General features: G+C 38.5%; 1 protein-coding gene across 1 annotated transcript in view; it reads left to right on the top strand.

Annotated features, from left to right (window-relative positions):
- Nucleotides 1-23,971, top strand: part of LOC127569185 (PH and SEC7 domain-containing protein 2-like) — a 130,161-nt gene that overhangs the window by 12,027 nt on the left and 94,163 nt on the right. The window contains exons 3-6 of the mRNA XM_052013579.1: nt 6,769-6,963; nt 9,979-10,059; nt 12,517-12,629; nt 15,863-15,921. Coding sequence (XP_051869539.1) covers nt 6,769-6,963; nt 9,979-10,059; nt 12,517-12,629; nt 15,863-15,921 — 448 coding nt within the window. The remainder of the gene's footprint in view (nt 1-6,768; nt 6,964-9,978; nt 10,060-12,516; nt 12,630-15,862; nt 15,922-23,971) is intronic.

Below are 23,971 nucleotides of genomic sequence, written 5' to 3'. Positions count from 1 at the left end.
GAAGTGTTTGTCTGAGTAGGAGATTTATCTTTAATTTACAATTTATCTTTAATTTACAATTTATCTTTGTTACGATCTTATAGTATTGTACATCTGCAATCTGGATGGGAAATGGTGGAAGCTATTTTGGAGACAAGAGAGCCAACTCACGTTACTGATCTTTATTCCTTCTTCAGGAGGCTTTAGTACTTCCGAATATTCTGCTACTATATTGAGTATCCTTTACTGGTCAATATGTAATTGGGAGCCCTGGATCTCAGGTGAAGAACAATGAAGGGCACATAACAATGTAGGGCAAAATATAGTAGTGAATCTTACCTTGGCCATTATGAATGGTGAGGACAACTACAAGTGTTAACATGATGCTTCCGGCTATGGGAATAGTGGAGTCATTACTCATATAATGGAATCAGGCTTTGAGCTGTCAATTGTCTGTGTTTTCTGCACTCTCTCACCTCCAGCAAGAAAAACTGTACAGATTGACAAGAGGCAAGATCCATCATCTGTGGGGTTACTAAATTTCAGTCTACATATGGAACATAAATTGCTGACATCAGTTTTTGAACTAAAGTTGTCATGTTGTCTAAACTAATGTTGTCAGCTGCTCAACTAAGAAGGTGGGGTTTCCTTTGTCGCATCTGGTCTATCTTATTGAGCATTGCATATCAAAGCATAATGCAACAGTGTCTGGCTTATGAAGAGGCAAAGGCTATTTTGGAACAGGGCATTTTTCAATTGCAAGCTGTAAGTGATGACCTATCGATGGAAGAGATTGGCAGAGCCACCTGTTAAGATGGAAATTCAAGAGACTGCAGATGCTGGAATCTGGAGCAAAAAAAAACCAAACTGCTGGAGGAACTAAGCGGATCAGGCAATATCTGTAGAGGGATATGGACAGTCGATGTTTTGGGTTGAGACCCTTCATCAGGACCAGATTAAGAGAAAACACAAAAAAGTCTTAAGACAGGTTAATAGTTATGAATACAAATGCAAGAAGCAAATTAAATAAGTTTGCTGAGCTGTAGTCACAACTAATCACATTGGTTTATGATGTTGTGGCAGTAACAGAGACCTGGTTTAAAAAGTAGCGGATTTTAAGTATTCATGGGTACAAGATGCCTGGGAAAGATTAAAACAAAAGCGAAGAAAGGAGGTTGAGTGACAGTATTGATTAAGGATTGATTGCAGTGCTGGAGAGAAAGAATGTCCTAGAACATTCAAGGGATGAATCTATCTGTTTAGAGTTAAGAAAGAACAGACTTGTGATTCTGATATTGGGGCTATTCTGTAGGCGACCGACTGGCAAGAAAGATATTGAGGAGTAAATTTGATGGGAAATTGCAGAGATGTGCAAAGGCTAAGCTTTAATGATTATTAAGAGTTCAACTGCCCAAATATAGTCTGGAAGAGCAAAAACAAAAAGGAGAGGACCATCTGAGCTATGTTCAGAGAACTTCCTTGATCAATATATTTCTGGTCCGGGATGGAAGGTTGCATTACAGGATTTGGTTCTGGGACAGCCAAATGGAGCAATATTCAAAGGGAAGGTGTCTAGGAAACAACAATCAAAGTGTGATAATGTCTGGAATAGCTATGGAAAAGGATATAAACCATTCCAAAGTAAAGATAGTCAACTGGAAAATCATTAATTAATTAGGATAAGAATAGATCTGGCCCAGATAAATTGGAGTAAAAGCCTGGCCAACAAATCTGTAGTTGAACAATAGATTTCAGTTATGGTCTAGTTATATACATTTCATTTATAGTCCAAATCCATTTCCCTGAGGGAGAATGATAGAAACATTAAAGTCAGAGTTCCATGGACGACCAAAAAGATGGAGGGTAAAATATATTAAGACAAAAAAGACCATGTGACAAATGCCAGATTATTTACTGAAAGTTCAGAGAATAGTGAAAAGGCAATAAGAGAGGCAGTGGTAGGACATGAGAAAAGCCTGGCAGAAAACATAAAAGGAAATCCAAGAATATTCTACAGGAAAGTGAACAAGAAAAGAGTTAAAAGAGAAGAGGTGGAATTGAAAGTTACTCATGGAGACAGAGTATGACTGAGGTACTAAATGAGTAGTTTGCATCAGTCTTCAATAAGGATGAAGATGCTGCCATAGTGTCAGCAGAGGAAGCTGTAACTGAAATCCTGGATGGACTAAAAATTGTTAAAGAGAATAAAGAACAGCTAGCTGCACTTAAAGTGAACAAATCACCCACTCCAGGAAGGGATGCATTGTAAGTTGCTGAAGGAAATACAGTAAGAAAACTGCAAAGGCTCCAGTCATAATCTTCAAGTTATTTATAGATTTGAGAGTGATGACTGAGGGCTGACTGTCTCAAATGTTGTGACCCTCTTCAAAAGAGGGTTTAATCTCAGTGGTACAAAAAGTTTTAGAATCAGAAGTCTTGGAAATAATTAGTATTCACTTGAACAACTGTGGATTGATTCAAGAAAACCAGCATGTATTTGTTAAAGGCAAATTGAGTCTAACTAACTTGATAGCTTTTTTTGCTTAGGTAACAGAGAGGGTTGATGAGGGTAATGTGGTTGATATGAAATATATGGACTTCACGAATGTATTTGATAGAGTGCCACATAATAAGCTTATCATCAAATTTGAATGCAATGGGATATAAGGGGCTGTAGCAGCATGGGGAGAAAATCAGCTGCATAACTGGAAATAGAGTGTGGTAGCAAAAGGCTTTTCCGACTGGAGAGAACTATATAATGGACTGCTCAAGGAGTCGGTACTGCTTTCATTTAATATATTAATGACTTGGATTTTGGATGTACAGGGCACAATTTCCAAATTTGAAGATGACACAAGGTTTGAGATGTAGGTGAGAAAAGACTGGTGGTGACACAAAATTGAGAGATTAGTGTTAAATGTCAAGGAATTGTCAGTTGGTGGATTGGGTGATAGGTGGCATACAAATTTTAGTGCTGGGATGTGGGAAGTGTTACATTTTTGGTTGGGAAAAAAAAATCAATGTCAAGAATTTTCTGGATACTGCTGTTCACTTGAGAGTTAGTGTATAACTAAACATCTGTAGATTATTACTTTGTTTTTTATGGGTTTATTTTTTTGAAAAGAGAATGAATGTAGTGAATATAGGTATATGGGTAACTGACAGGACTGAAAATACCATATCTTCAGTAAAGGCTGTTCTGTTTATATCTGTACCTCTGTTATCTGGCCATGCAAGCAGCAACACACAAGAACCTCAATATGTGCTGAAACGGTTCAATGATTTTCTTTAATTTTGGTGGAATCCATGTATTTGACTTCTGTCACTTGTTAGAAAGACTGATAAGGCGGGCTTTAATCCTGCTTCTTTTAAAAAGGTAGTGGATTTTGTCATTCATGCTGGAGTTTTATTTAGCTGTGCACAGGAGTTGGAGTATGCCGATTTTAGTATTTTTCTGGAAATGGTTTAAGCGCAAAAGATGATCCTGTCTCGTTGGTTTTCTTTTACTGAGACTATTAGTTCCTTGGTTGAATACTGAAGACCACACTCAACGTCCTGTGAGACGGCACAGGTTCTGGGGCAGAATTCCTCAGGGTGATCAGCTTGATGAGTTCTGAAGAAAACACATGCTTTTCATTTTGCATGCTAAAGGTTGTGACATCCATCAGACCGAACTAATTAAAACCCAAGAAACCGAAGGAAATTATGTTCACCAGGTTTTTGCCATACTTAGTGAGACTTAAAACTACACTTCAACAATAATCTGAAAGCTTTAGTGTTTATGAACCTGAAACTTATGCTCTGCTAAACTCCCAGCCATTCAAAGTATATAAAAGGTTTGAAGTATCTAAGTCTTTTTCTTTTGTTCAGTGTTTACTAATTGGCAGACAACAATGTTGGTGCTGAAAGAAGGTCCTGCAGTTTTAGGGAGGGAATTTGTTTTGGATTAATGTTCAAGTCATTGAGTCTCTGTTGAAGGAACAATTTTCCCAAATCTTTGATTACAGTTTAATCTTTAATTATTTTGCACAGGAAGAAGATCAAGAATTTGTTCATGAAATACATACTCATTCCAACTCCTGTCATTCTAGATGTTATACCTTTAACATACTAGAAGGACAGCATGTGGCCAGAATTAGCCAACATTGTTTTTTTAATTGTTGGTAGGTCCAATGGCCACACAAATGCTGGTTGTTTCTTAGATTGGTTTAAAGAATGACCACAGAGAAAGAACATTATTGTGTGCAGACTCATTAAAAATATGTTTTGATTTACTACCATGAATATTCTGAATGTAAATGTGGACATTTGTATTTCAATATATATGTTATCCATGTATATGTTTTATTATCATAATGTATGTTTTTACTTTAGCAATTTAATATATCATTATGACTTTGAATTATTTTAATGATACAAATATTACCAAATCCTAAAGCAAACCTGTACAGAAGGTTTAATCTCTTTGCAATGTCCACCTATTCATCCCTATAGAGGCTATGGTACACAACAACAACAGGAAACATTGTTGAGGTACATAGAATTATAGCATAGAAGATTCAGCTTAATTGCTCCATGCTTGTGTTTATGCTCCACATGAACCTCCCCAACACCCTACTTTATCTACTTTATTAGCATTTTCTTTCTTCCTTGTGCATTTATTTAACAATAGGGCTGTCAAATATAGGTTTCAGATGAGTAGGGATAGCTTACTGTCATGGAGATATCCTGACTTGGTCAGCATAGATAAATCTGGTACACTCTAACAGAAGTCAACTGTGGTTCAGTTGGTACTACTATTACCTCTGCAACAGAAGTCCAGACTCCTTCCAGAAGCTTATACATAAGTACCTAAGCTGATTCTCTCATGTAGCATTGATGGTGTGCTGCACAGTTGGAAGTGCTGTGTTTTGGATTACACTGAGGCTCCATCTGCTCTCATGGTCACTCGGGTCTCTCAGGGCACTTAGAAAATAATAGGATTGGGCAGAATCAACATGAAATAATGAAAGAAAGATCATGTTTGACAAATCTTTTAAAATTGAGGTTGAAACTAGCAGAACATGTAAGCCTGAACCAACTGGCTTTACAGTAGGCCTTTGAAAAGATACCACGAGACATTATTGAACAAAATTAATTGCTCAGCATTATGGGTAATATACATGCATAAACTGAGGATTGGTTAACATATAGAAAATAGACAAGGAATAATCAGGTCATTTTTGGGTTCAGAGGCTATGATCAGTGGGATGTCAGAGATATCGGTGCTAGGGTCCCAGCTGGTCACAATCTAATGATTTAAATAAGGGATCAAGTGTAAGATATCCAAGTTTGATGATGAAACAAAACTAAATGGCAACATAGATTGTGAGAAGGATGTACAGAGACCTCAAATTAAATGAGTAAGCAAGGACATGGCCAATGAAATGAAACGTGAGGTCAGTCACTTTAGTAGTAAAAATAGAAATGGTGAGAAATTGAATGGTGTTGGTGTTCAAAAAGACATAGATGCCCTTGTAAATGAATCACTAAAAGTTAATGTACAGGTACAGTAGGCAGTAAGAAAGAACAATTGGTATGTTGGCTTTAATTTACACTGCATTTGAGTACGAGAGTACATCTTACTGCAACTATGTCATGCTCTAGTCAGATCACATTGGGAATATTGTGTACAGGTGTGGTTCCCCTACTTTAAGAAGGATATACTTTTGATAGAGGAAGTGTAATGACAGATTACTGATTCCTGGGATGTGAAAGTTTGTGGAGAGATTAAATGGACTGGGCCTGACTCGAGAGTTTTAGAAGAGCAAGTGGTGATCTCATTGAAATCTACCAGATCCATGAGAATTTTGTATATGTAGAGTTGATTTTTTTTCTCTCGCTGAGTATCTAGAAGAAAGGGTCCCAGTTTCATAGTGAGGAGTTAACCATTTAGTGGTGAGATGAGAAGAAATTCCTTCACACGGGTAATGAATCTTTAGAATTCTCTATCCATGAGGACTTGGAGGCTCAGTAAAGTAGATACCTGACACGCATCTATAGAATTTTAGTGCAGGGGAGTCAAGGGAGATGGGGTTAGTGCAAGGTAATAGATCAGCCATGATCTTGTTAAATGGAGCACTCACAAGGGGCTGAAAGACCTACTCTAGCTTCTACTTCCTTTGTTCTTATGATGGCGTGATGTTGAAAAGCCATAGATGAGTTATCTCTAGTGTTCTGATCAATGTTTTTTTTCCTTATTCAACATTATCAAAAATAAATGTAATTAGTAATTTTCATGTTCTTGTTTGTGGGTACACAAATTGGTTGTCACATTTCCTGCACCACATCATTGGCTACATCTGAAAAGAACTACTTTAACTGTAAAGTGTTTTGAGAATCCCTGAAAAGTGAATGGAAGGTTATTTAAATGTAAATAATTTTTTGGTAGAAGCTAACTCAAGTATTTCATCCATTATCCTAATATGCAATCCTAAAATGTACCTTTCTGTATCTGCTAGGTAAAGGTTCCTACAAAACAATAAGAACCAAAGTGAACCAGTCAAGAGATTGTTAATTCTACAAAGATGAGAAAATAGACAGCTTGTTTTGTTTTATGAAAAGATTACTACTTCTGCTAACCACTGGTTACCAGTCTTGATTGTTTATTATTACCAGCAAGGCATCTTAACTGTTTCCATTTGCTGTCATAGTACATCCACTGGGCAAATAGTTTTTACCTTATTTTAGTTTAATATCTGTAAACAGTTGAGATATCAGACTCTAATCAATATTGTCATTTGATTCCAGTGATGCCAACTTTAAGGAAGTCCTATCTGATTCTGATTCAGAAATGGGCAGTACAGAACAACTAGAACATGGGAGCACTGACACTTTGGCTAATGGCTGCAAAACAAATGCAGATCCTGCAAAAAGACTTGCCAAACGATTGTATAACCTTGAAGGGTTCAAAAGATGTGATGTAGCACGCCACCTTGGAAAAAAGTAAGTTTACACATATTATTGATAATTTTTTTAGAGCACCGAATTGCTTACTAGCTGTCGGTTTTGATAGAGTGTTTTGGAAAAAAAAACAAAATATAACATATCAGGTCAGGAATTCAGAAGAAAATTGTTTTGCCCAACATGTTGTGAATGTGGAGCCAGTCAGGGATTGTTTGAAACAAAGACGATGGATGCAGTTAACAAGCATGTGAGGGAAAATAAAATAAAACTGATATCGTTAGATAATGGGAAATGAGAGAAAACTCAAGCATGGACTGGTTAGGTCAGTTGGGCCTGTTTCTGTGCTGTATTTTCTTTGTAATTCTTAACACACTGTGGCACACTGTAAATTATGGACACAAGAGACTGCAGATGCTGGAATCTGGAACAAAAAAACAAGCTGGTGGAGGAACTTAGCAGGGCAGGCGGCATCTGTGGAAGCAGAGGGATAGTTGATGTTTCAGATTGAGACCCTGCAGGAGGTCTGAAAGTGTACAGGGGAGATAGCCAATATCAAGAGGTGAGAAGGAGGGGTGAGACAGGAGGTGGCAAGTGATAGGTACATCCAAATGAGGAGGGATTAATGGACAAATGAAGCCAGTTGTGTGAGGGAAGAGTGGAGATAATGACTGATGCTTGGAGGTGATTAGTGGAGACAGATAAGGGAGGGATGCTGTCAGATGGGAATAGTAGGGGAAGGGGATAGGGGAACTAGTGGGTTCAGTGTGTGGGGGATAGGCAGATGGTATGAGGTGGGGAAAAGATTTGGACGTCCAGGGTGAAGATGAGGTGGTGGGGGCCAGGGAATTGGAAGTTGTTGCAATGGTAGAGAGCACGCAAGGTATCTTGGAAGTAGGTGTGAAGGGGCTGGACAATGTGGGAGAAGAGAGAGTCGAGGTATGAGGAGATAAGTTCAGTGGGGCAGGAGGAGGCAGAAACAATGAGCCAATCAGGGCAGTCCTGTTTGTAGATCTTGAGTATGAGGTAGAAACTGGCCATACAGGGTTGTGGCACTATCAGGTAGGAGGTTGTGGAGGGGAGATCTCCTGAAGTGATGAGATCTGTGATGGCATGGGAGACAGTGGCCTGGTTCCTTCCCCTTCCCCACATGGTTCCATCTGCAGATCACCCACACAGTCAACCCACTGAGTCCCTTATCCCCTCCTCCTCCTGTTCATTTAAACCAAAACATTGACGATCTCTTTGCCTCCACAGATGCTGCCTGACCTGCTGAGTTCCTCCAGCAGCTTGTTACTTGCACTGGATATACAAGATAAAATGCTTGCTATAGCATATAAATTTTGGATACTGTTGTACATAAATTCTATCCTCAAATTTCAGCAACTCATTGCACAAGATTAGTTACAGGTCCTTCCCAGGATACAAATACCTATGTACAGCCCATACATATGAACAAGCAATTGGGAGACTGGCGGGATGGATTTGCAGGCTGCTGAGGAGCTACAGGCATCTTCTGCCACTTGGGAACTTGGTTTGTGGCGACATCTGAATGGTTGAGTTAAACACCCTGGTTTAACAACACATTGCCCTTAGTTGTTTTTATTTAAGTATATTGCCAGGTGGTTGCATTTCCAACTTGCAAACTGTTCAGGTTACGCACAGTTCTCAGGAACAGAACCCTGTCATAACCTGGGAAGAACCCATATACATCTCGTGTCTTTCATATGTGATCAAATACTAGATTTTTAAGTCAAACTATTCAAATTGTTGTTGGGAGTATTGCAAGCAATTAATTGGTTTATTTTTATAACAGCAAAATGAAGTCAGAACCAAAGCTACAACTTGAGAATAGCGTGGTGGGCATAACACATCGAGACACCATAACAGCTGCAGCTGCATAAGTAAAAGCATTTTTCATGTGATGCAGCGTGGCTGATTGAAGAACAGTGCAGAAACGTACCCAGTGGAGTTGGGCATTTAAATGGGGCAATAATGCCAAAACAGGAGGGATATGGTTATGGAAGTGTATTGCTTCAACGAAGTAAGGGCAGTCAGTGAATCAGCCAATGAATAAAGTTAAATCAAATTGTAAGGATAAGAGTGATTAAGTTAGCATTTTTCTAATGTTAATGTTGGATTGAAGTGGAATGTGAACAGAGCAGATTGGAGAAATTGTGTAGTTGGTATTTGAATATTCCAACATAATCTTGAATTTTGCAGGAATCCACCAAGAAATTGTGATTATTAGCACTGGAATGAACGATTTGAAGTCCTCCCTTGTGACTCCATTTAAAGCAATAAAATACAGATGCTGGAAAAATGAAACAAAAACAGAAAATACTGCAGATATATGGCAGGTCAGGAAGGATTTGTAGAGAGAGAAACGGAATTGGCATTCCTGTAAGAGAAGGGACAATGACCTGAAACATTAAGTCTGTTTCTCTTTCTACTGATATTACCTGACTTGCTGGGTATCTCTAGCATTTTCTGTTTTTATTCCATTTGTGTTACCTTTGTTTTAACAAGACAAAAGGAGCATTGTAAGGGGAACAATGTCATTTGGTGGACAAACAATATGGTTATCTTATCAAAATGCAACTCGTGTTGAGAAGTGCCTGGTCAAATTTTTAAAATGATACAAAATTATTATTTCACTCCTGGAAAAGTTTGTCTCAAATCACATTGTGCTCAGATAAACTGTGCTCTTATGATTGACTTTCCAGGCCAATATCTGTTTGTTTTTAGGCCCCTACTGTGCCTAAGTCAATTGCCACTTTTCCTACACTGCATCATGGATACAGTTCAGAAGTACATATGACTGTAATGTGCTTTAGGACACCTTGAGATTCTGAAAAGCTCGTTTTTTTTTCATTCTTGCATAATTCTGCTGAACATGGAGTATATCCCTTCCAAGGCAAATAAATCCTTGGGTGTTTCACCCAAAACTGAATGCAGTTCTTTAGAGGAGGTTTGACCAAATATCTATTCAATTAAAGTTCCATTAACATCCCTTAGATCTTTAATCCAGTAATTTTGTGTTTCCTTCTTTTATAGCAATGATTTCAGCAAGCTGGTAGCTGAAGAATATCTTAGTTTCTTTGACTTCACAGACTTGACTTTGGATAAAGCACTTAGGTGAGTAACAGGCACCATTGTAAGATGGCCAGCTGATTTCAAAATAGAAAATCTGAAAAAAGAATTTTCATCAATGAAGTAACGACCATGATTTATTTACAGCTTCAAGTAGTTAGCTCTCTATTATGTTAAAAATAAAATTCAAAAGCACTGGTTTTTATTACATTACTATATATAATATATTACATACGTTACATTTACTACATGTAGAGTGGTATAATACCAAAAATATATATTAAATTTTGTATTTGGGACACCTTAATGTATTTGTGTGTAAAATCCCCTGAAAGAAAATTGTTTTGAAAAAGAGGAATATTAAAGGTGTGGAGATTGGTCTGGAACATGCAATTAAACAAGATTACTTAAATTTATCATATCTTGCGGTTTCTTACAATACAGACGGAGGCCATTTACCTCATTGGGTCTACACCAGATCTCAGAGCATTCCCATCAGCCTCATTCCTGTACTTATTTTCCCTGTAACCTATTCTCTCACACATGCCAAACAGCTTCCCCCTGAATTTCTGCCACCCATCTATACTAAGGAATAATTCACAGTAGCCAATTAATATACCAGTATATCTTTTGGAATATGGGAGGAAACCTGAGCACCCAGGGAAAACCCATGTGATCACAGAGAGAACGGTTCCACTGAGCTTTCAACATATGCAGCTTGTAGAATTGTATCTCTTTTCAAACTGTGAGGACATGAGAACTGAACCGGATTTTCAAACATTTATTTAAAGTAGCTCTCATTTAAATATTAACACTTCATATTGTGAAGTGCACAATCAGACAAAAATCTAAGTTATTTAAGTTACCTAAGTTATCTAAGTGGCAACTAAGATTTATTCGTTTCTTTTTGAGGGAATGGATGTCTTCCTCTTTAAATGCTAGTTTGTAAATTACACCATCGATGTTTTAATGTATTTGAAATTTAAAGATTTGGGATTATTTTAGTAACAGCTCCAGGGACCTGGGTTCCTTACTGACCTTAGGTGCTGTATGTGTTCTCATCATGGCAGATTTCTTTCCAATTCCCAAGGACGGGCTGGTAGGTTAGATGAAAATCAAAAAAAAATTGTGGATGCTAAAAATCTAAAATAAAAACATAAAATGCTGGAAACACTCAGCAACTCTGGCAGTATTTGTGGAAAGAGAAACAGAGTGACCAGAAACATTAACCTTTTTTCTCTTTCCACAGATATTTTCTGACTTTCTCAAAATTTCCAGTGTTTTCTGTTTTTAGTTTTGCTAGTAGGTTAATTGGCCACAGTAAATGAGCCCTTAGTGTAGGTAGGTGGCATAAGAATTAAAGGGGAGCTTATGGGCATGTGAGAAAGAACACATTGCAGAGAAATAAGGAGGGGGGAAATGTAATAGTGGGATTGCTTTGTTGGAGGCTGGCATGGACCTGATGGGCCAAATGGGCTCTGTCTGTGTCAAGGTAAGTGAATAGGTAAAAACATGTGAATATTTGGGGTTGGGGTGAGGGTGTTAGGACCATGGTTGATGCCCAATGGTTTGCAAGGTAATTTATTCCATTTCACCTTCCTCGATCTATCTGCTCCCTTTGATGTGGTTGCCTGCGCCATCTCTTCCAGTTCCCTACCCACTTTGTCTAGCTGAGTGAGATCACATTTGCCTTGGTTGTACTGTTAACTGTTCGCTCATTTTCTTTGAATCACCTGAAGTAGCTTCTCTTCCTGTGCTTGCATCATTACTTTGAATGGACCCAAGGATGTATTTTAGGCTTTGTTCAGATTCTTAATTACATGCTTCTCCTTAGCAATGTTAACAGTACCAATTTCCACGTGTATTTAATGATACCCAACTCCATACCCAACCCCACATCCTCTCTTGGTGCCTCTACTCTCTTTAAATCGACAATTTGTTTAATATCCAATATACTATCAATTATTGTGAAGAATGAAGCAATTGCATATGGTTCTTGCAAAAAATACATTCTCTGACCACTGACTCCATTCTTCTTCCTGGTATTGCTCTGAAATTGAAGCAGACTCTCCAAAATCTTGTGTTATATTTGATCTTAAGGTGAGCTTTGGATGACTTATTTCTGCCATCACAGTATTTCCAACAGTTCTTATTTTTATTTCAAATTTCAGATGCCAGTAATATTTCACTTTTGTTATCTCTTACTCTAATTTTGTAAGTAATTGCTTCTTAAAATTGGAAATATAAAATAGCATTCAACCATACATTTGCATTTTCAATTCTAGTGAAATAGCACCCTGATATAGTTATTGTACTGATCACCTTGTTTTGCTCGAGCATATTCTTTTGGACTGCTGCACAATTTAATCTGCACCAGCACAATTCTTCCAGTAGAGAAATTTCACCAATTGTTGCAATCTGCAAATAGATGCATCCAAAAATTAAAAAACAAGTTGTTTTGATTAGTCACTTAACCATTTCTTTATTTCATTTTTCCATTAGGAGTTTTTTGAAAGCTTTCCCATTGATGGGTGAAACCCAGGAGCGGGAGAGAGTTCTTATCCCTTTTTCTAAGAGATACTGCCAATGTAATCCTGACTATATCAACTCCGAAGGTATTGACGTGTAAATACTTGTATTAATGCATTTGAAAGATTCCAGTATACATGTTAATTTCTGTAAATTCTTAATTATAAAACAAAAATTAGAGAAAAAATATATTTAAATTATTACATTATTTAGTTATTTATTTCTTTGTGGCAACTTTGTGAATGGGGAAATAAGTTTAATGCTTTGTGTGCATAGTGTAAGCTGAATCTGCCAAAAGAGTGGTAATGGGAATGTGGTGAGAGTGGGAATTTGGTGCACAGGAGAGGGTGATAAGTACTTTAAAGCAAAATTCATCAGTAAAAGATTAATCACAACAAAGTAAACAGAAAAAAGTGATTTCTCACTCATTAAACTGAGGAAATTAAATATATATGGGCAATGAGCAAGCATCTAAAATGTTCTTTTGTGTGTTTAGTCTTTTTAGTAGCTAGAGTTAATTTTAAGTTTGGATTTAAATTAGTATAAGTAAATATGCCAAAATGATAATGAGCTAAGTGATTCAATTCTAACTACATTTAACAGTGTTAATGAGTGATAAATGGGCAAGTAATTAATCACAGTATATAATCAATAATTTATTTTAAGTCCACCAATTTAATAAATCTAGACTTTGTGATCTATTAGTTCAATAAATAAAACACAGAACATAGCAAATCAATAAAATGGTTATAGTATACTTTATTAGTACTTTAAGTGATTTAGGCATTAGCTATATGCAGTTTTTAAATTAATTAATTTCTGAAAATGTGGCTGGGTAATCAGTGTGCTGGATTGTAGTACTGAATATGGAAGTTTGTGGTCTGTTACATATGCAAGCAATGCTACCATACTGAGATTTTCAAACTGGACTACAAATAGGAGGCAATATAATAAAGAAGTAAGGAGGAAAGATTTCTGGATAATTTACTCAAGAGCACATCACATACCAGAAGGAAACAAAGGTACAGGAAGGAGACCAGCCTGCTAGTGAGGGCACAAGAGGGGAGGTGAAGATTGGGGTCAAAGTTGATAATTGAGGATCAAAGAAAATTTATGGAAAGGACAGCCAGAATGCTGACCAAAATTTTGTGGAAGAGGATGCTGAATAGCAAGGTTGTAGGCATGGAGGATCTATTAACTTGGGGTAAAAACAAAAACAGCTGTAAATATTCAGCAGGTCAGGAAGCACCTGTGGATTGGGAGGCTTAGTTAACATTTCAGATCAATGACTCTGTCAGAACTGGAAAAGTGAGAAACAATTTAGATTTAAGAGTGGCTATGGAGGTTGGTAAAGTTCGTTCTTGTTAGGGTCTATTGTGTATGTATTACCTGCCAGGGTAAGAGACTCTCAAAATTGTGATGAAGAATTTATGAAGCTTGGAAGAATTTCATTATTGGAACTAGTTGACAAAGGAAGGATTCAGGAAGAGATCCTGCTAAGAGAGTATAAGGAGTTAGGAGTCAAACTAAAATATTAGATCTTGCCTCATGTGAAGGATGTGTTCTGTTTCATGTGAGTTTGTGACTACAACTGAAATTGAAAGGAACTATACAGTTAGTATGGGCTGTACTTAAACCCCTGGCTACAACCAAAACCAATTACTGAAACCTAATAATAAAGGAATCAGGAGAAAGAATAAAGAGCAAACTAAATGAAGAAATTCAGATGACAGAAATGGAAGAGAATGGATTAAATATGAGAGCATGGAAATCATCTCCATTGCCTTCATGTGAATTCAGTCTTCCCCAATGTTCCTTTGAGTCTGGATCATTGGGATCACAACCTCCAAAGCAGTAATCTCTCAAGCTCTCTGTTCCTTCGACTTTCAGGCATTTGATTCATCAGTATTACTTATTGCTTCACTCAGGGAAATAGTTGTAACCCAAGTCCTTCTAAATGGATTTATTTAGTCTAGTACTGGAGTAAGTGTGATGCCATAACTGAGTGAGAGTTTGTTGGGTAACATGTGATATGCATGTATGGGCTGTATGGCTGGTAAATGTTATTGTTGCAAAGTCCTACCTTTAGCAATTTATACTAATTTTGTAGCTTCTACAAATCTAACAACATGTTCTGCACTGGTTCCCACATCTGGGTGATAGACACACCTGTCTTTGTGCCAAATAGAGCAATTTTCTTCATGGCAACCACTCCCAGCTTAATTCACCTGTTACAAACTATCTGCCAGAAGAACTCAGTGGGTCAGACAGCATCTGTGGGAGGAAAGGAATTGCTGACATTTTGGGTCAAATCAGGGTTTCGACATGAAATGTTGACAATTTCTTTCCTCCCACAGATGCTGCTTGACCTGCTAAGTTCTTTCAGCAGATTGTTTGGTATTGTTATTTTTAGTATTGGTTTATTATTGTCACTTGTACTGAGGTACAGTGAAAAACTTGTCTTGCATACCGATCGTACAGGTCTGTTCCAGCATCTGCAGTCTCTTGTGTCTCCATTAACTTGCCAGTTCTTCTGTGAAAGTTGACCCGTGCTCTGTAATAAATCAGACAACAGCAGAACCAAAGAACTTACAATTAATGCTTTATTAGTTTAACGCTAGCTGGAGTGGGGGTACATGGAGGAGCAAACAGTCAGTGCTGCTCTTCCCTGCACGTGGCCCGACTCAAGGAATACAGGGTGCTAACAAACTTAAATACATTGTTCTCCGGTGGGTGTCCAAATAGTGCACTGGCATATCCATATTTGGGTATGCTTGACCAGCTCACGCTACCATTGGTCCCAGACAGGTTAGCACATCTTTCACAGACAGTCACAAACAACCCTGGTGGCCTTGAGGCCTCCACAACTCAGCAACTCCTTATCACACCAAGCAGAGACTAAACGAGCAGGTGGCTCAAGCTGGTTACCAGGAGAAAGAGAGAGAGTAACCCTTTGTTCACCAGAGCTCCCTTCCCATTGTCTTCTACACTTCTCTCCTCCCCACTAGCACATCCAGAAACTCTGGACGTTTATCAGCCATGTTTTATTCACTGATTCTATTGTGAAAAATAAGTCACCTTTTAAACCTGAACTTCAGTCCATGAACTTCTCTCAGTGTCATCTTGTGTGCAAACAAACATGTTTGCATGAATTATTTCACCTGGAAAGCTGGCAAGAGATTGTTTCTAACCAAAACCTTAGTACTTCTTACACTCTTATCTGATCCCAATTCTGTTTCACGACCAGAAGGTTTGGGTTAGAATGCTTTATTCTTCTGTGTGCATCCCATAGTGAAAATGATTATTTTTGCTTTTTCAGATGGAGTCCATACACTAACCTGTGCACTAATGCTTTTGAACACAGACCTGCATGGCCATGTAAGTATTCTATGGATATGATATTTATCCTTCAATAAGAATAACTTGATCGTAAAAATTCTGAAGGTGGTAAACAAAATACATTAACTATTTATCACTTAATGAGGGATATGATATAATTTGTCGTTCTTGAAGTCCCATTTCATGTATTAAAAATGTTTGAAAAAATTGTGTGCTACTCTTTGGATTCTAATTATTTTTATTCACAACTACTCCTTGATGTTTAATGCAACTTTAGAATGAGAGTAAACATATTTATACAGCTAAATACTTCATAGATTTAATTTTTAAGCTAGACTTTTCTAGATGAGAAAATCCTACCATACTGGTGGCTTTTCATACATAGAGCAGCAGCATGAGTACCCACAACTATATTGACAAGCAGAGCATATTCATAAATGAACTGAACCCTGAAAATAGAGGAAGATGGGGGAAAAAACTGGGAAATGTAGTGCCTGTTTTCAAGATTCTATGGAATCTTGTAATGCTTGTAATGAGGTCTGAGATGCAGTAGGAAGTGGCTTGGACATCGTCTTGGCAGCAGGATTTTGGGTGCATATCTACTCACTGTGTGCAGAGGAGGCAGATTAAACAGTCAGTCAATATGCAGCACTGCCATTTCTGAAATCTACATTCCAGCCTGCACCCTGTATAGCCTTGTGCAACTGAACAAGCATTAAAAGAAATGTAGGAGTCCCCCACAACCCCCACCAGCATGAACTAAAAAAGGGCATAATCTAATTCCAGGTTTACAGGTCCTCTGTTGCTATTTCTTCAGGTTGCTGATGTAATTCAGTTGTATGTGTATTGGGGATATCCTAAACTTGGCTTAAGTTTGAATAGGCTACAAGGAATGTTTGACTGGTATAAAAGTACATTACTGTTGATTGTTAAGCTTGTCTAGAAATAAGTTGTTTCCAGACGTGGCTGGTCTGATAGATCTTCCTCAGGAAGCTGAGTATGCCTGGGATAATCAAGACACTAGGCAGATCTGGATATGATGCCAAAGGAGACAGACTGGCTCTTGATAGGAGGTCATATCCACTGAGGGCTTTTTGGAAGCTACTCATTTCACCTCACTTTCAGCAGACATTAATACTTCAGATGTCTTCACTTTACTAAAATCTGACAATGCTACTGACCACAATGATAACCTCAATATTGCCAGTTGCAAACAAGGAGGCTATGGATCTTAACTTTTGAGCATTTAATATACAAACAGCAGTTCGTAAATGAGGATAGCCATTAAGGTTTTCCATGCAAAGAGAGACATCTTCACTTTATTCAGTTTTCCCTGAGATGAGCAGGGCAGAGAAAACAGAAAAATTATAGATTTCCCCATGAAACTATGTACCATTGACTGCATGCACATCATGAACTTGACTGTTTTCCTGGAAGTTATCACATTCTTGCAGTAGTCATGATTACTTCATTTTGAGGTGGTCCTCTTTGCTGCCTGCATCTGGTCATCACAGCGCAACAGATGCTGGGAGAAGAGATTTAGCCATATATGACATAACTCATAACTATGGTCAGTACCCACACACGTGTACAGTAGGCATACACTGAGGGCCCTGCTGCCTTAAGTAGTGTTATAAAACAACACTTTCCTCAACTGGACTGGTCTGAAGGAGCTTCAAAGTACCCAGATGAATGAATATCAAGATTTGTGCTAGTTTGTAAATCATAGAACTACAGATGTTGGAACTCTAAAACTAAAAACAGAAAATGCTGGAAATTCTCAGCAGGTCAGGCAACATCTGTGGAAAGAGAAACAGGGTGAAGAATCTTCATCCGAACTGGGACAATGGGAAAACAAGTTAATTTTGGGTTGCAGAGCAGGTGGCGTGGGAAGGGTTGGTGGAAGCAGATAGGACAAAGGGGGAAAAAAACTGATAGGATGAGGCCAGGGATTCAGATGTCTATGGTGCCATCTGGATGATAGGCTAGTGAGGGCAGTTAAAGAGAAAATATACAAAAGAACATGTGAAAGGTGTGAAATGCAGATTAAATCTATTTCTGAAACCCAAAACCAAAAGGAGAATGCTGGGAATGGCTAGCAGATTAAGCAGTTTACACTTAAATTTGCCATTAAATAAAAAATGGCTTTGCCACCACCGATTTGGTGAGATGCTGAGGGCAACAGGAAGTGGAGCAGCATGAAGAGGCAGAGGGACTAGAATGTAGAGCCTTGATCTTTTTTTATGATTGGGCCCTATCTGGTCAAACAATTCATGAGCAACAGGGGTCACCTCCCTATTCATCAACAGTCCCGTACACCTTACTTTTCATTTACCTCGGGCAATCACATTTTTCTATATTCTTGGAAGGAGCCATCAAATGGCTCTGGGCTTGGATTTGATGAGGGTGGAGTTAATGAAGATAATGCAATTGATGTGGTGTACATGGATTTCAGAAGGCCTTTCATAAGGTTCTACATTACTAGGTGAAAATGATAGCACGGAGACGAAGCTGATTAAATAAAAGTCAAATGAGGGTTGTGGTGAATGGTAGTTTCTCAGTCAGAAGAAAATTAAATAGTTGCATTCCACTGGGGTTGGTGTTGAGGCCATTGCATTATTTTAATCTATATAGTGACCTAGACTTGGGGGTGTGAGCCACAATTTCTAAAGCTGCAGATGACACTAAGCTTGGTAATATTGTGAACTGCAAGGGGGACAGTGATAGATTACTGCAGGATATAGAAAGGCAGATGAAGTTTCACGTAGATCAATATGAGGTGATGCATTTTGCAAGGAAGAATGAGGAGGGACAACATAAAGGATACTGCTCTAAAAGGCTACAGAAGCAGAGGGACAAATAAAATATATGCACAAATTATTGAAATTAGCTGGGCAGTTTAAGAAAGCAGTTAATATAGCATACACGATTTTGGGCTTTGTCAATAGAGACATAGAGTATACATTGGGAAATCATGCTGAACATATTTTTTAAATGCTGCCCTGGGCTCAGCTGGAATTTTACTTTATAAGGACATGGGAGTATTAGAGAGGGTCCAGTAAAGATTTAAAATGGCTCTTGGGATAATGGCTTATGTTTGGGATTGTTTTTATTAGAGAAGGGAAGGCTCAGGGTAGATTTTATTGAAATATATAAAATGATAAGGGGCCCAGGGTGCATGTGGATGGCTGTTCCCTTTGGTGAAGGGATCAAGGAATAGAGATCAGAGGTGTAAAGGGAAGAGAAGTAAGAGTGACATGATGAAAAATAAAAATCACGTAGCATGTGGTTGAAACCTGCAATGCACTGCCTACAGAGAAAGGGCCAGGACGTGGAACTAGTGAGTTGCACTGATACAGAGCTGTGTGACCAAGATGGGCTGAATGGCCTCCTGTGTTGTAACCATTTGAGGATTCTATGAAAAGGTTGGACTTCAGACTGCACCATATCAGCCTGGGCTTGCAGCAGTCTGAGCTGGTTCTCTGGGTATCAGCAAGGATCTCAACAATGATTGTAGCTCTCTTGCAAGCTTCCCACTGCTACAAGAATTTGATTATATACATCCACCATTCTTCTGTGGTTCTTATCTAACCACAGCTGAACTGCCATGTGACCTCGCGCTCCAACAAGCTGGTTCTTTTGCTATCCATTCTTCTTCCAGTGTCATGTCTCACCACATGCAGAAACTTTCTTGTCCTAGATAACAAAATAGACTCAATGTTAGCATCTGAGTTCAAAATAAAAAAGTTTCATCTACTCTGTCTCTTTCCCCTTCCCCCAAATGACTGGAAAGGTTCTGGTTCTTGTGTATCTGAATTTAAAAGAGAACAAGGGTTGGGTTGTGGTCAGGGAGCAGAAAGGGTAAGAGCTGTATACTTACACCATTGTTTATGAGTCACTAGAAAATTCAGGGTGAGGGAAAATTGAAATGATGGAAGAATATTAGGTTGAATCAAGCTAGCTATATATTTATCACTCTCTTCCTTTGTTGGACTCCGCACTAGGAATGATGCATTACACCAAGAAATCCGCCTCTCCCATTACCACTGAGTGGAGCCTTAGACATTGCCCTAAGGAGCTGCTGTACTTCCACATTTTTAGGTCATTCTCAGTTTGGTAGTTTTACTAGTATAGTTTGGTTGAAGACACAGCTAGTTCTCAAGCACTTCTTCAGAAGTGCTGCTGTAGATATCAGACCTTCTGTTGCAGTGGTGATCCAATTGATCTGAATGGAGATTTCTAGTCCCTTTGATTAGGTGGGGAAAGGTAACTTCAGTTATTTATTCTTTATTTGTTTTATTGCTTTTGTTTTTTTGTTTTGTTTTAATGTGTTTTGAATTAACTTTATTTTTTAGCTTTTAAGTTTTCTAAATAACTTCCTTTTTTTTTAAATAGTTTACATAATTTTTAAATGTCTCTCAATATAAATGACAGGCAGTCAGGGGATTCTGAAGCATGAACTCAGCACTACGTTACCTAAGGCCTCCTCACAGCTGAGGCTTTACCATGTGCCTTGTGAATGTGGTGGGGTCATTTCATTCAGCATCCAGTCAAGGTAGCTGCAGGCAGGCAGGGACCATGAACTATACAGTTGGACAGTGATATCCACATTAATTCTTTCACCCTTATCAATGGTCCTGTGGTCTCAGTGATCTCTCTTCCTAGTATGTCCATTACTTTGTTCCCATGGGACTAAAATTTATAGGAATGTTCGTTCTCCTCCATTTTGCTGCTGCCTGTGGTTATTTACTTTTCTTCTGCAAGGAAGAAAATGTGTCAGAAAGCTTCATCTTTGGGGAGTATAGTTGACGATTGAATAACTGCTACTTCTGAAGACATATTCCAGAACTAGCTGTATGCCCAGCCAAACTGTATCAGTAAAGCTACCGTACTGTGAAGTACCTGATAATGTGGAAGCGCAGGAGCTCTGTAGGGCAATATCTAAGGCTCAGCCATCTATAGCTGCTTCCTTCATTACCTGTCTATAAAGATAAGGACAAACCAATCATACAGTGACAGCCCCATCACTCCACTCAGTGTAGGATCATCTCAGCTCCAGGACCTTAAGACAATGCCTTCAACTCAGCCATCTTTAGCTGCTTATAGATGACCTTGCATTCATAGAACATTTTAGGTGCAGTAAGATTTCTTACAGAGCAGCTCAAACACTGGTAAAATTCTTCTGGTCACCATGGGTTAGCTGCATTTTCCTTTAGAAGATAGAACAGAACAGCACTGGAGCAGGTCCTTCAGCCCACCAGGTCTGTGCTGACCATGTTGCCAAATTAAACTAATCCCATCTGCCTGCACATGGTTTATACCCCTCCGTTCCTTGCATGTCCATGTGCCTGTCTTAATGCCTCTTAAATGTTGGTATCATATCTGCTACCAACACCTCACTTGGCAGCACATTCCAGGCACCTACCACTCCCTGTGTAAAATCTTGCCTTGTAAATCTACTTTAACTTTCCTCCCCTCACCCTAAACCTCTGCCCATTAGTATTTGACATTTCCACCCTGGGAGAAACACTCTGACTATATACCCTATCTATGCCTTTCATAATTTTATATGCTTCTATCAGACATGCTCCTATCAGACTCTGACTCATTTCTGATTCCACAAATACTTTCTGTATAAAATACACAGATCAGGAGCATGATGGAATACTCTTCATATTATCAAATGTGATTAGTTTAATTTGGCAAAATGGTCATTACAGATGTGGTGGGCCGGAGCGCCTGACCTGTGCTGTACTTTTCTATGTTTCTGTGCATCAGCTTGAGTGAAATTTTAACAACAAAATGTGGACTATTTAAATGCTATCAATTCACCACTGCAAACTCTCACTGCCTCTACTATTGGCGTCTCATTGGCAGCAATGGGTACCATCTGCAAAATGCACTGCAGAAACTTGCCAGAGATTTTTTAACAACACCCTTCCAAACTCATAACTTCTACATCCTAGAAGAACAAGGGCAGCAGGTGTATGGGACTGCCATCACCTGCAAATTCCCCTTCCTGTTGCACATTGTGCTAACTTGTAAATTTATCACAATTCTTCATCACAGCTGGGTCCAGTACTGGAACTCCCTATCCTTTAAAACAACAGGGACTGCTGTGGTTAAAAACGCCTGCCCTCAAGGACAACTTAGGAATAGACCTTGGCGGTAGTATCTATATCCATTAATGATGAAAAAAAAGAGTGTGTGTGGCAGCTGTGAGTTGTGGGTGAGAAGCTTACAACAATCCTAAGTTGTGAGGGTCAGGAAAGGCATTTGATGCGAAGGGTTAAGTGCTCATTTGATAGCGATTATTGGTCAGTGGGTGATCGGGTCCAGAGAAGTAAGCAATGGAGGGGCTAGTGATGCAGTGTGTGTGTGTGTGTGTGTATATATTGGATGATAACTTGTGCACCTGAATGACACATTGGCAATCATTAAACTTATTCCTGCAATGTATCAATATTGAAACAATACTCCTAGTATTGACCTCTGGTGCTATTTGTATGTTTGAGCATCTGTTTGGAGAATATCCTGCCTGCCATGGCAAACGCACAGCTTCTTTCCTTTCCATCAAGATGTCCAGTGCATTGTTTGAGACCCTTCTTAATGGTCTCATGGTAACAAGAAATTGGAGTGGAAATAAACCACATGGCTCCTCAGGTATGCTCTACCATTCGAAAAGCTCAAGACTAATATTTGGGAACTTCACTTTCTTGTCTGCTCCCCTTAATCCCTGATTCTCCCATAGTTCAAATATCTATTTCTCTCAGTTTCAAGTATACTTTGTCTCAATAGTTAGAGCCCTTTGAAGTGAGAGAATTAAAATTCACATTCTTCAGAGAGGAAAAAAAGTCCTCTTCAACTCTATGTATCACAGCACTGGTCAGCTTTTGGGGGAAAAAAACACTTTTTTGTGGCCACAACGTACCACATCTTGAAATATCACAGGCTTTTCTTAAGAAGTGTTACTCATTCATAATATTAGGGTCCTGTTATTTGTATGCAACCAGTTCAGATCACAGGGAATGGTGACTGCATGGAACTAGCATTTAATAGAGCAGGTCACACTAATTTTAAAACACTGCTTGCAATGCAGTGAAAAGGCACAGGTTAACTGTGTATTGTGGTCCCCAGTACTTCTTTCAAGGGCTACCCAATTTCCCTGTCCTTCTTCCCCCCCCCCCCCGCCCCCCACCCCAACTAATATGATCTCACAGAGACATTGGAAGAAAGGCTTGTCCAAAGAGTACAAGCAAATTTCTGAAATTGGGTGTCAGATATTCAAAGAAAGCATTGATGATTAGGACATCTAGATACTTGGTGAAAAGCAAATTAGACAATTTAATTAGAACTAGAAGGAGAGAGAAAGCTTATTACAAACTGGGAGCAGTAATACACTGAAGGTACAGGCTGGTATTTTAATTGATTAAATAAAGTAATACCAATAGTAATGGGTAACATGATCAAATAGAAACTAGAAATGCTGAACATTAATGGCAGCACGTGAACCAGCACATGTGATGCGTTCTGTTGTAATATTTTGTATAGCTCATATGGAACAACTCACACACTGATTTTTATCTTGTAAGTAATCAGGTGACATCCATAATACAGAAGTATTAATACACTCTAGTGTTTCTTCACAACTCATGACGTTGGTTATGAAGACATGACCAAATGGTGCAATTGTAGATACTGAAGGGACTAGGAAGGAAATTTGAAGGGTCCTGAGCACAATCATCAAAGACTGAACAGCAACTGGATATATTCCATCAGACAGAAAATTAGCAGGTATTCAAGAGATAAGTTGGAAGGAGGTAGGCAGTACTATCTGAGCTTTCATAATTTCAGTATGGCTGAGTGTGAAGTATAGGAAATAAAGCTGGACATTTTACTGAGGGATATTTTGGATAAGAACAAATTGAAAACTTTTCAAAATAAATTTAAATACCCAAGGCAAGTAATATAAACTAATTAAGCAACTCACAGACTGGATGTCTAGAGAACTAAAACTAAAAACACTTAAGAAAATTAATCTGTATAAATACATTGGATGGATACATATTTTGAATGAGTTTAGGATAAG

The sequence above is a fragment of the Pristis pectinata genome, chromosome 4, assembly GCF_009764475.1.
Source record: "Pristis pectinata isolate sPriPec2 chromosome 4, sPriPec2.1.pri, whole genome shotgun sequence".
Classification (NCBI taxonomy): Eukaryota; Metazoa; Chordata; class Chondrichthyes; order Rhinopristiformes; family Pristidae; genus Pristis; species Pristis pectinata.
The sequence above is the reverse complement of the archived record's forward strand: the minus strand, read 5'-3'. Positions and strand labels throughout refer to the sequence as shown.